The sequence below is a fragment of the Elephas maximus genome, chromosome 5, assembly GCF_024166365.1.
Source record: "Elephas maximus indicus isolate mEleMax1 chromosome 5, mEleMax1 primary haplotype, whole genome shotgun sequence".
NCBI classification, from domain to species: domain Eukaryota; kingdom Metazoa; phylum Chordata; class Mammalia; order Proboscidea; family Elephantidae; genus Elephas; species Elephas maximus.
The window spans coordinates 86,491,317-86,505,112 of record NC_064823.1 but is presented as its reverse complement, the minus strand read 5'-3'; the positions used below and the strand labels follow the sequence as shown (position 1 = coordinate 86,505,112).

Sequence of the window (13,796 nt, the reverse complement as noted above, 5' to 3'; positions counted from 1 at the left end):
GTTCAGGAGTGGAGGTAGGGAATGAGGGAGGTTGGGTAGGGAGACCAAACAATAATTAGAAATCTGAATGTTAAGTGAGCAACGTGACCTTCGAAGACAGAAGGTTGTTAAGTGTTGTTGCACAATATTCCCATAAATTAGAGATATTCCCTGAGTAACTATTTTATTGTACATAAAACTTCACAAACTAGGAAAAAGGTTTATCTGATAAAGCAAAATGTTTAAATTTCAGAATGCTATTTAAATACTATTTAAAAAATTTTTTTCTGACCCATAAAATAGAAAAAAATCTAGTGAAATATTTAATAAATAAATTAGATTCCTTTGAGTGTGACATGTTAAATCTATAAATGATGCCAAATTATTTGAAAGTGATTTTTTCTTAATAGATCAAATACTCTTCCTCATTATATTGATATTATTTATTCAGTAATTTTTTGTTGTTTTTATACATATTGTAAAGATACACTTTCTGATAGGCATTGCAAAGATATACTTTATGATAGGCAGTCCAAATACCAAAAACTCCAAATCAGGTAGTTCTTAATTAGTGAAGCCCTATTTATGAGATTTTTATGACACATGAAGCCAGGGATTAATTTACTAAATAATTAACAGCCATATATTCCACTAGGCAAAATACATTGAGTGCCTTTTAGGAACTGGAAAGTTTTTTTTTTCTTTTTTTAATGAGAAAATAAATTTTAGTGTCATCTCCTAATATTTTTTATTCTTTTTTATCAGATTAGAGTGCATCAGATAAATGTTTTCAAATCTTTAATTACCTTATGTAGGGGAAAGGTGAACACAATTATAATAAATAACTGTGCCGTGAATAAATTCACTGTACCTTTATGTTGCTATTGAAAATATTTTTAATTATTGGTTCTGCCTTTTTTAGATACCTACTTAAATATTTAGGTTGTTTCTATTTTATTTTTATAGTCAAAATTGTCTTTTCTTACAGTTAATATCTCACTACCTAATGGTACCACACCAGGCCTGGAAGATTTACCAACTATTTCTTCTGCTGACATGGTAAGTGATTTAATGTGTCAAAACACTTGTATATTGCCTACTATAATTACAATGTTCATAATATGATGTATCCTACCATCTAGCAATTCGGGCATGAGCATATATTTAAAAATCATTGATAGAAGAGTAACAGAAAAAATCACTTCTTTCCTTTGCTCTAGCCAGCTTTTTGTTGCTTTTTTTTTTTAAAACAGAAGCAAATACTCCAACCTGCTTTTGAAACCCGCTATTTCTCATTAATTGTGATCTTGAAATATGTTCACAATGGGAAGTGGGAGAGGTTGAAAAATGAGAACATGGTATCCTGTGTGCTCGTAGTACAGTTAAGAATTCTTCTGACTAACCAAATGATGCTGTGTTCTCTTCATTAAGGGTGATTGTAGCGGGACACTTCCCCAGTCACTTAGACAGGACCATGCCTCAGTCACATGATATCCTTTCCCATGGCTTGTAACCAAGAAACTTTAGGGAACTGGAACGAAGCTTTAAAAATGAGCTGTTTGGCATGGAAGGTCTCACACTGGAAGGAGACTTTTGTGTTGGAGAAAAAGGGGAAGCTGTTCCAGACTTCCAATTGTGTTCCTTTTATACTAATATAGAATCTTACAAAGAATAGCAATCTCTTGTTTATAAAGGCAGAAACCATAATGCGTTGTATTGATCGAGTGCCCATCTCTCAGGAGACTGGAACGCTTTTGCAGATATTATGTAGTGAGTGCCCACAGCATCCTTTTCGAAGATGATGTTTTGTATCTTTTCTTGGGTAACTGACTTGACCCTGTTTCTCTCTTGTTTTCATATTCTTGGCTTTGTTGACTTCTTTCCTTACAAAGTTTTCTCTGACTTTCCTCTAATCTGTTTGTTCCGTGTGTCATAGTGTATGTGTGTTATGTGCATATGTGTATGTGTAAGAGAGTATGTATGTTTTAAAGGTCACATATTTTAAAAAGAGTTCAATTTTCAATGTTTCAGCCAGCCTGCCTTTTGCCTCCTAGGACTTACCTAAGATGCAGCAGAAAAAGAATTTCTTCTAGACATTAAATTTTTTAAGTTAAATCATATATGGTTAAAAAAAAAAAAGACCTAGAAAAAAATTTAAGTTAATTCGCAATAAAAAATTAGTAAAACACTCACTTCTATTTACTTAAATAGGAATTCTTTCCTAACTTAATTCTTTCAGTTATTAATCAAGGAAAGCTTTAAAATTAATGAATTTTTAAGCCCTGTGTTTGGGCATGTTCTGGAAGAGACTCCAGTAATTGATCTGTAACTATGTATCAATTATAAGATCTATAGTAAGAGTATTCTGTCACAATAAGATTCGTGAAAAACAAATGGATGTTCTGGTTGAATTCTGGTATGACTGTGCTAGAGGACATAGAGGGATAACAATGATTATAATTTAGCTGCCACTCACAGAACAGCTGGAAACCCTGGTGGCGTAGTGGTGAAGTGCTACAGCTGCTAACCAAAGGGTTGGCAATTTGAATCTGCCAGGCGCTCCTTGGAAACTCTACAGGGCAGTTCCTATAGGGTCCTATAGGGTCGCTATGAGTCGGAATCAACTCAACAGCACTGGTTTTGGTTTTTGGTCACAGAGCAGCTATAAAAGATTGGTTGTTTTATACATATTATAATCATTCTAATCCTTAATAAATATTATAATAATCAACAAAACCTACTTTTTTTACCAGGCATATTTAAGGAGGCTTGGTTGCCCAGTGGTTAAGCACTCAGCTGATAACTGAAATGTAAGCAGTTCAAACCCATCAGCCACTCAGTGGGAGAAAGATGTGGCAGTCTGCTTCCATAAAGATTTACAGTCTTGAAAACCCTATGGAGCAGTTCTACTCTGTCCTATAGGGTCACTATGAATCAGAATTGACTCGATGGCAATGGTTTGATTTGGTTTTTGTGTTACCAGATATATTTATCCCCTTTTATAGATGAGAGAAACTGAAGCTCTGGGAGGTAAATAACCTTTCTTGCTCAGTCACACAGCCATAAATTAGTGGAACAAAGATAAGAGCTGAAGTCTAGGTAGTTTCAAGACCTGTGCTTTACCTAGTACCATGGAATGCTTTTATGTTTGCAAATTGAAAGGCAAACATTCTCTTTCAGTTTTTATGAATGCTGTGTACTCCAGGGCAACAGTCCTCTCATGTGCGTATCACTGTTGTTGTTGTTGTTAGGTACCATCGAGTTGGTTCTGACTCATAGCAGCCCTGTGCAGAACAGAACGAAACACTGCTTAGTCCAGTGCTCCTCACATTCATTGCTATGTTTGAGTCCTTTGTTGTAGCCACTGTGTCAGTCCATCTTGTGGGTCTTCCTCTTTTACGCTCATTCTCTACAAAGCCTGACGTCCTTCTCCAGGGACTGATCCCTCCTGATAGCAAGTCCAAAGTACATGAGACGAAGTCTTGCCATTCTTGCTTCCAACGAGCACTCTGGAAATATTTCTCCCAAGACAGACTTGTTCGTTCTTCTGGAAGTCCATGGTATATTCAATATTCTTTGCCAGCACCATAATTCAAAGGCATCAATACTCTGGCCTTCCTTATTCATTGTCCAGCTTTCCTATCCATATGAGGTGATTGAAAATACTATGGGTTAGGTCAGGCACACTTTAGTCCTCAAAGTGGTATCTTTGCCTGGATATCAAAAAAAAACAAAAAAACCCACTGCTACCGAGTCAGTTCTGACTCATAGTGACCCCATAGGGTTTCCAAGGCTGTAAACCTTTGCGGAAGCAGAGTGCCACATCTTTCTCCAGCAGAGCTGCTGATGGTTTCAAACCGCTGACCTTTAGGTTAGCAATTTAGTGCTTTAACCACTGTGCCAGCAGGGCTCCTTATGCGTATCAATATCACACCTTAATTAAAATGTTACAGTGCTATTTTCAGTATTTCTAAGGAAAAAAGCTATGTGTGTGTGTGTGTGTGTGTGTGGAGAATTGTATATAATTATGAAGGACAACTTTTATTCGGTCTTTATTTCTCCTGTTCTCGTCATACCTGTTCATTTATGTATACTTGACATAATATAATTTAATGATTCAGAAATGAGCATTAAGGAAGTAATATGATTTATTGCTATCAATGATAACTACCATTTATTGAGTAATTACTAAGTGTCAGGGTCGTTATATTTAATTGTCTGTAATTCTCACATTAACTTTATGTGTTAATTAAATGTTAACGTCTAAATTTTATAGATGAAGCAGAAGCTTAGAATGTTTAACTGACCTTCCAAAGACCATACCATCAGTAAACAGTAAAACCAGGGTTGGAACTCAGGGCTTTCTAACTCCAAAGGCTGCCTAATTCTCATTCTTTGGGGAGTAGTGCAGTGTTTTACCTAGGAAGACTTACAGATACTGAGTGATGGTATCAGACTGCCTTGTTTCAAGAGCAAGGTTCCACTACTCAACAGGCTGTGGAAGCTTCTCAGTTTCCCATCTGTAAAATGGTAATGATAATAGTACCTATCTCATAAACCCAAAAACCCACTGCCGCTCAGTCGATTCCGACTCATACCTATCTCATAGGTTCCATAAACCAAAACCAAACCCACTGCCATCAAGTCAATTCTGACTCATAGCAACCCTATAGGATAGAGTAGAACTGCCCCATAGGGTTTCCAAGGAGAGGCTGGTGGATTTGAACAGCCAACTTTTTGTTAGCAGCCAAACGCTTAACCACTGCACCACCAGGACTCATAGGTACACCATAAGGTCAAGTCAATAGATAGGAAGGACTTAGCATAGTAGCTGGCACATACTCATCTCTTGATCAATGTTAGGTACTGTTATTATGCTGTTTAGGTATTATTATAATTCCACTAGGCCATGCTGCCTTCACAAGTCAGAAGGTTAATTGGAGAGAAGAAATTGGAAGCCACTGCTTCTGGCAGACTACTGAGTCCTCTGTCTCTTCGGCTGTGCCAGCCCTGCTACACTGACCCTTTCCTAGGAATACAGTCATCAGGACTTAATTTCCTTCTTTTCATTTTAGCCATAATTAGATCATGAGAGTGGGAGCTGTAAAAGTAACATGTAGTCCCTGGGCGTCAGTAAGGCTCCTTTTCACAAGGCCCTGAGAATATCCTGTCACAGAAAGAAAAGCTTTTGCTTCAGCCTATTAGCATGAAGACAAGCTTTCTTCTTCCTGGTTATAGAGGTTTCTTTCTAGAGAGAGAAAGCAGGAAAAAGGGAGTTTTAGGGCATTTAGACAGAGATTGTTGTTGTAAGTTGCAGTCTAGTCAATTCAGACTTACAGCAACCTCATGTGTTAAAGAGCAGAACTGCTCCAGAGGGTTTTCAATGATTGCCACCTTTCAGAAGCAGATTGTCAGGCTGTCTTTCCAAGTACCTCTGAGTCGGTTTGATTCGATCTGCCAACCTTTTTGGCTAATAGTTGAGCGCTTAATCAGTTACACCACCCAGGGACTCCAGACAGAGATTAGAACTCTGGAATAACCATACCTCAATATAAAATGACAGATTTTTCATTATTTCTGTTCATTATTGGAATCATTGTGTCTTTATTTCTTCTCACCTTTGTTAGTTTTCCCAGAGATTTCTCACTTGGCATATTGCTTCAACTGGCATTGACATTTTAGAAGGCCCTTGCATAACTTTGTGACCCAAACCAAAAAACCCACTGCCATTGAGTTGAGTCAATTTCGACTCATAGCAACCCTATAGGACAGAGTAGAACTGCCCCATAGAGTTTCCCAGGAGCACCTGGTGAATTTGAACTGCCGACATTTTGGTTAGCAGCCGTAGCTCTTAACCACTATGCCACCAGGGTTTCCACTTTGTGACCAGCCACTGCTTATCCATGCTGTACCTGAGCAATGGGCATTAAGATGTGTTGACTTCCACTCTCTTGGAGAGAGAAACCAGATTTCAAAATCTAATGTCTCTTTTGAAGATGTGATCAAATGGATCAGTTCGTATTTACTAACAGTTAGTATTTGCTATTCAAATTAGGTTCTTTTTTTTCTTTTTCAATGGAGGCATGCAGTTTTTAAGTGCTCAGTGTAATGAGTTTTGACAATGGTATACTCCCATGTAGTCACCAGCAAAATGAAGACATAGAACATTTCCATTATCCCAGAAAGTCCTTTGAAATGTTTGATACCTTGCTTTCTGCCCCAGCTTCTGACCCTTGGGAGATCTTTCATTGCCTTGATGCTGTACCACACCTTCAAAGTACAGATGCCTTACCCTCTCAGAAGTTGTTGAATACCTCAGAGCGCTGTCTCTCAGCTCTCTTGTTCTACCTCACATCACAGGGACATGGTTTTCTTGCATTTGGGGGAGGCTCGGTGTCATGGATTGAATTATGTCCCCCCAAAAATGTGTGTATCAACTTGGTTAGGCCATGATTCCCAGTATTGTATGGTTGTCCTCCATTTTGTGATTGTAATTTTATGTTGGGAGGTTAAGGGTGGGATTGTAACACCACCCTCACCCAGGTCACCTCCCTGGTCCAAAGTAAAGGGCATTTCCCTGGGGTGTGGCCTGAACCACCTTTTATCTCTCATGAGATGAAAGGGAAGCAAGCAGAGAGTTGGGAATCTCATACCACCAGGAAAGCAGCACCAGGAGCAGAGCACGTCCTTTGGACACAGGGTCCCTGTGCCTGAGAAGCTCCTCGATCAGGGGAAGATGGAAGACAAGGACCTTCCTCCAGAGCTGACGAGAGAGAAAGCCTTCTCCTGGAGCCGACACCCTGAGTTTGATCTTGTAAACTATTAGACTGTGAGAAAATAAATTTCTCTTTGTTAAAGCCATCCACTTGTGGTATTTGTGTTATGACAGCACTAGATGACTAAGGACACTCGGTGTGTCTAAGGAGGAGGAGATCTCTTTTAGCTCTTTATCCAACCTCAAGCCTTTGGTGTACTACCTGTGCATTTGGTAAAGACCATAAGAAAGGTTGGTGGGTGGATGCAGGCTTGGTCTGTTCCTACGGCTCCTCTGAGTTCTAATCTGTCACCCCAGCCTACGTAAAAATGCAGCCATTAAAAAATTAAAGATTTGGCTTATTTCTTCTTACCTCTTATCTGTAGTGGATCTCTCCTCCTGCTGCTCTGCCATGGATAAGGCAGCTGCGGGTCTCTTCTCTCCTACTAAAGACTTGTCTCTTTCTGGAATTTCATTTATTTAGATTTCTTTGCATCTGTATCACTCTGGTGGGTTTTTTAAAACTATGATTTTGTAGTTTATCTAGATTTTTTTAGTTATTAGAGTGGGAGCGATGGTCTTTTGCAACATTTTACATTTTAATCACAGGCAGAACAACCAGTTAGTTTTGGTATTTCACAAGTATACGTATAACCACAGACAACTACAGCTCAAATACATGTTGTATATCATAAGGCAAGATTGCAGATCACTGAGTATCTGGCTCGCCCACTGGGGGGAAAAATACTGAATGAGAATGCCACCTACCTAACCTTCAGCACTTAACCTTGAGACTATTATTCGTAGCATCACCCTCATTTATATAAAAAGGCACTTATTTCACCAGTTGCTATTCAAGGAGAGTAATGTAGAATCTTTATTTATTTATTTATTGCGTATTATATTACCTAGTGAAGCGTACCCTGTCTACATGGAGATGCTTTTAATCATGAGACTAAGAACTATTAGAGTCACATAAATTCTGCTTGACAGTCAGACATGGACACAAAAGTGCTTTTATTTGATTTACCTTCAGGGTGGTTCTAGGAGTTAACATTCATTTTCATGGGAAGTGGAATGTCATATTAATTTTCTTGTGTATAGCATCCTTCTGGTTTTCTACTGTTGAGAAAGTCAAGTGTAAAAATCATTCTGTCCTTAAATCTCCTTGAAAATTACATGTTCCTTCTTAAAAAAAAAAGGAAAGTCTTTTAAATACACCAAAATAGAATAGTACAATGAACCTGGGTACCGCATCAGCTAGTTTCAATAACTGTCAACATTTTGCCCATCCTGTCACATATATTTCTCCACTTTTTTTCTTTTGGGGAGCATACTTTAGTATTTAAATTTTTTAAAATTTTATTTTTGGTGAAAATATACACAGCAAATCATATATCCATTAAACAATTTCTACATGTGCAGTTCAGTGGCATTGGTTTCATTTTTCACACTGTGTTACCATTCTCGCTATCTCTCCCTTTATTACTTCACTACCATTGACTACTAAACTGCTACTGTAAACTACCCATCTATGTTTTAGAGCTACTGTTGTCAATTTGATCTCATGTGGACATTTCTTCAAAAGAGCAGCTAAATTGTTGTTTAGTTTGAAGATGACTTCAGGGGATAGTTTCAGTTCAAGTTTCAAAAATTTTCTCAGGGCAACAGATTTGGGTGTTCCTCCATCCTCAGTGGGTATAGTAAGCTTGGGTTCTACAAGATTTTAAATTCTTTTCTGCATTTTTTCACTTTTGATCGGGATTCATCTGTTGAGTCCTTGATAAAAACATTCAGCAGTGATAGCCGGGTGCCATCCAGTTCTTCTGGTCTATGGCAAAGAAGGTAGTAGTTCATGGAGGCAGCTAGACTTCCTGTCCAGTTCCTTCTCCGATTTCTGAATCTCCTTCTTCCTGTGTTTGTCTGGGCTAATATAGAACATTGTATCTTGGACAGTGGCTCACAAGCTTAAATTTTAAGATAAATCCTTCGGTATACCTTCTATTCTCAAGACATGAAAACAAATCCACTTTGTAAAAGCAAGGTAATTCTCTTGAAAATGAGATCCAGATAGATTGAAATGTCTTTTCATGGAATTGACCTCAGTTAAAACCCTTGGCAACTTAGTCCCATATCCTTTTAAACCTTATTTCCTACTACCCCTTTACACAAACAATCTGCTTCAGCTCATCTACTCCCCTCATTGCTAGTTCCTCCACATGGTGAGCACTCTGTTAGGTTTTTAATATGACTTACTAACTAAATGAAGGAAGTGTTGTATGTCACCTTCTAAGTACCTCTGCTTATGGTATCTCTCTGTCTAATGTTATATCTCTTTCTTTCTGCAAATACAGAAACACAAATCTAAATTTGTCACATTTATTCCCTTATCCACTGGATTTTGTCGCTCTCCCTGTCATCCCTTTTTAGTTGTCTTGGACTGCTCCTCTTCCTTGAATTTCAGATAGGCAATGGATACTGTTTTAGTATAGGTAAATGTTGCATAGGATATACTTATACTAAGAATATTTATTCTTTGTTTATCTGAAATTCAGATGTAACTGGACATCCTGTACTATTTTTTGGCAACCCAAAATTGAAAGTTTATTTTACTTTAATTTTGCCTTCCTGATAAAAAGGGTAGGTAAATTGGTAGAAATCTTCCTGGAATATGTCAAATTTTCAGATTTTGATGAAAGACTTCATTCATTTAATAAATGAAGATTTAGTTGGTACCTTCTGCATCCTAAACTGAACTCCGCTTCCATCTTGATCTGCTCCCTTTCGTCTTTCTTATTTCTTAGTGACCACGTGTCCTTTAGTACTCAGCTTTGAACTTTTATCATTTCTAGCTTTTTACCTAGAAATAGTTACCAAGTCCTTGTCAGACTCTTTCTTTCTGCCTTTCTCTCTCAGTCTCTTTCTGTGTTAATCTCTCACCTTCCTCTTTTCATTCTTGGTGTTCCCATTACCTCTTCTCCTTTTTATCCCCATAACTGGATTTTTCTCTCATCCACAAGTACCTTGAAAGTCTTCACCAACCCTAAAGAACTTGCCTTGACTTTGCCATGCTTGCAGGCTCTAGCCTATCCTTTTGCTACTGTGTTTCTTGAAAAAAATGATCTGTAATTGTTCTTCCAATTTTTTTTTCCTCTCCCATTCATTTCTCAGCTCACTGAATTCTGGCTTCACTCTTTTGGATGCTCTCTTAAACATTACCAAATATTTTCTAGTTATAAAAAGATCAGTGGTCTTTGCTTAGTCTTTATCCTTCATCTTTTTTTTGCAACATTAGACCCTCTCAACCCTCCTTCACTATTAGAATTTTCTCCTCCTTTGATTTTCATCATTCTTGTATGTCTCCTTTTATTCATCACTCTGATAACTTTTTCATAACCTTTTTTGGTACCTTTATTTCCATTGCGAGTACCCTAGATGTTTTGACACTTTTCAGCGCATTTTCTGTTGGTAGTTTTTTTACTTCAGTGGTCAACTCTTTGCAGATAACTCCTAAGGCAATGTCTTCAAACTTACCTTCTCTTCTAAATCCAGGCTCCAGGCCTCTTTGATGATTTCCATCATAAAACTGATAGTTGCATTGAGGAGAACTGCAATATAATTGCAATAGGAAGAAATAAGCATCATAAAGAAATAGAGATAATGTGCTATGAGAGTTCTGACAGGCAGAGAGGACTTCTGAAGTTATGTTCCCATTTGTCTTGTTTTTAAACTTCTGAATTAACCATTAAAATGCTATTTACAGAATTTTGCATAAGAAATAAAGATAAAAGCCACAGGAGTAAATACGGAGTAAGGAGTAAAGGATGGAAGCAGTGACGTGAGTCCGTTGCATCAAGCCTGGAGGAGGCAGTGGTGGCTTAAGCAAGGGTAGTAGCACTGGTTGTGGGTTACATGTGATCTGCTTTTGGATGTATTTTGATATGAGGTCGTCGCCGTGATTTGACTTGTGAAAAAGAGGGAAATTAACAATGACATCCAGGTTTCCTGTTCTTAGCATCTGGAGGGATGAAGTTGCCAGAGGTGGGCAAGCCCATGGGGGGAGCAGGTTTAAGGAGAAAATCAGGAGTTCTTTTTGAGCATGTTAAGTTTAAAATGCTTATGAGGATCTAAACAGGGATATAGAGTGGTTAGCTGAGAAGTAGTTACAAAACAATTGTTCTTTCTCTGAATTGGAGAGCATTTGCTTATGAGTTGACAAATCATTGTTATAGTGCAATTGTGGATTTACTCTTATAGTAAGGGAAAATTGAAGTATGGGTAAAATACACAGAGAATGTCGTATTAAAAGGACAGCATTGTCTTAGTCATAACAAGTCTAGAGCAGTGCTTCTTAAACTGACTCCATTGAGGTGCTAATGGACACTCTTCCCAGATAAATGTACATGCACACAGGGTTTTGTGTGTGATTTTGGGGGGCTTGGGGATTTCTTTGTTCCTGAAGTCACATGACATCTTTGCTGGATATGTCCAACACAGTATTGCCCTCTTTTAGGACCCTGTGTTATTTAGTTGTAAATTTCCACCATGACTTTCTGTATGTAGTTTGCATATGAAGAACACTATTCACTTCAGAGCATTTTCCAGAGTTATGACCACACTGATCTTTATGGCACTCTTTTACAGCTACTTAAGTGAAAAGCCCTATTTGCAATTACACAGGAAAGTGAAGTTACTTTTTTCTGTTTTCCACCTGAATCGTAGTAGAACTGAGATTGAAGCCCATGAGGGTGTTTTGCAGTCTATTTCTTTCAAATTTGTTCAGCATTTCCTTCAAAATAAATTCCTCAGGAGGTATATGAATCTGGGAAGAATAATTTACATCATTTTGCTTGTTCTGTGACTTAGCGCAATATGAAAATTACAAATGATCAAAACAAGAATTACTTACAAAGAATCAACCACTATTAAAAATGATATTTGTGAAATAACAAGTGTAAAAGGTTGTCATACAAAAATTATGTAATGTACTAATCTGATAAAGTCATAAGAATTTTTAAAAGAATATTATAAAGTAGCATAGGAAGTTCTAGACTACAGATTAAACCAGGGGTTTGCAAGCTTTTTCCTTAAAGAGCCAGATAGTAAACATTATGGGTGGGTTCTGGGCGGGTGGGATCATACAGTCTCCTTCAAAGGCTCTCAGCTCTGCAGTTGTAGCACAGCAACAGCCATAGACAGTATGCAGACAAATGAGCATGGCTATATCTCAATAAAACTTTATTTACAAAAATAGGAATCAGGCTGAATTTTGACTGTGGAATGTAGTTTGCAGACTCCTGATTCAACTTTAACCAACCTGTTGTTGCTGAGTTGATTCTGACTCATGGTGACCCCACATGTTGGAGAATAGAACTGTTCTCCGTAGGGTTTTCATGGCTGTGACTTTCGGAAGCAGACCACAAGGTGTTTCTTCTGAGATGCCTCTGGCTGGGTTTGAACTTCAGTCTTTTGGCTAGCAGCCAAACCCTTAACCCTTTGAGTTACCCAGGGACCTGGATTAAAGTAGTTACAGTAATTTTAGATAACTTTAAAGCAGTGCTGTCCTAAGACACAGCGAAGACTCCAGAGACATTATTCAGAAGGGTTTGGAGAGAGACGGGCTCTATGCCGCCTAGGGCAGAGCAGTTCAGCTTTGTCGGTTTTAAAGATCAGGGTTCTGTGTAAATTACATGAAAAAGGTGTTTTACTGATAATTAAAAATTGAAAACTATTGGATTATAACAAGTGGTTTCTATTATTTTTATGCTCCCTTTATTTAAAAAAAAAAAAATCCTCTGTCAAGTCGATTCCAACTCATAGCAACTCTGTAGGACAGAGTAGAACTGCCCCATAGAGTTTCCAAGGAGTGCCTGGCTGATTTGAACTGCCGATCTCTTGGTTAACAGCCATAGCACTTAACCACTGCCCCACCAGGGTTTATATAGGCAAAGCAAAATGGACCTTTGAAGCAAAAATATCATTTAGACCCAAAAGTATCTGTTTCATAGATAATAAAATATATTGAAATAAAAATTATATAAATTGGCTGTCTGCAAGGATTAAATTATCAGCTAATTATCTAACACCCCACTTTTTATATTTACATACATAGACCATTAACAGATGAGTCATGCTTTGTCTGTTTAGTTTTTTCATGGTATAGATCTTGTCTAAAGTTTTATGGGGTTAACCTTCATTGATATCAGCTTATATGTAATAATAACATTAAAATAACACAAGTGATACAGATTTCTTTTCAGTGATGTTTTAATGGAATTGTTTATCAGCTAGAGTTTACCTTTTATGGGAGTGGGAAACTTTGTATATTGAGATATTATGTATCCTGAGATATATATGCACCCAAAGGTTCTTAAGATGTTCATGACTGATGGTATTTGAAGGCTAAATTTTCTGTACGATTCTATAGATAATCATTTGAGCCTTACAAAATACTGATATTGGCATTTTTAAGCTGATATAAGCAAGAAAGCATAGCTATTGTTTCATGTATGTCTGTGTAGTTTACTCCTCAGCCTCAATCTCTGCAAGACGATCAATAAAATTGCCATGGGGATTGTTTTAATGTAGCTTACCTCTTTGGGGAACTCTAGTTATAACAAAGGGTTCTGCTGATATTAAAGTGCTGAAGTGAAATTACAGTAAATTTTTGCTGATTTCTAAACAGAGAAATCTGTTACTTATTATGACCTCTAAACTTTAAATGCATTCTGCTAAAAACATCCATGTGCAAAAATCTGAAAAGTAAAAGGAGACATGATTAATCACCTTTCAGAAGCAGAGCTTGATGAAGTAGCAATTATGCAATTCAGCTGTTTACAAGTTGAAGCTACTATAGAAAAAAAAGTTTCAGGAAAGATCTAAAGTCTATTTTTTTTGTTGACTTACATAAGTACTTTACCTTTTGAGCTCTATAAAAATATGAACTCTATCAGGCCAAAGATTCTATGTTCTGGGTTATCTTATTTTCTGACTAGATCATTCCCATCAAGAGAATTCATCGAACAGTAAAGAATGCTAATGATATATTTGGTGTGAGGTAGAA

General features: G+C 37.4%; 1 protein-coding gene across 4 annotated transcripts in view; it reads left to right on the top strand.

Annotated features, from left to right (window-relative positions):
* SLC4A4 (solute carrier family 4 member 4) overlaps nt 1-13,796 on the top strand; it is a 387,871-nt gene that overhangs the window by 312,013 nt on the left and 62,062 nt on the right. For all 4 annotated transcript variants that reach the window (XM_049886070.1, XM_049886071.1, XM_049886069.1 and 1 more), the window contains exon 15: nt 968-1,038. In XM_049886070.1, the coding sequence (XP_049742027.1) occupies nt 968-1,038 (71 nt within the window). The remainder of the gene's footprint in view (nt 1-967; nt 1,039-13,796) is intronic.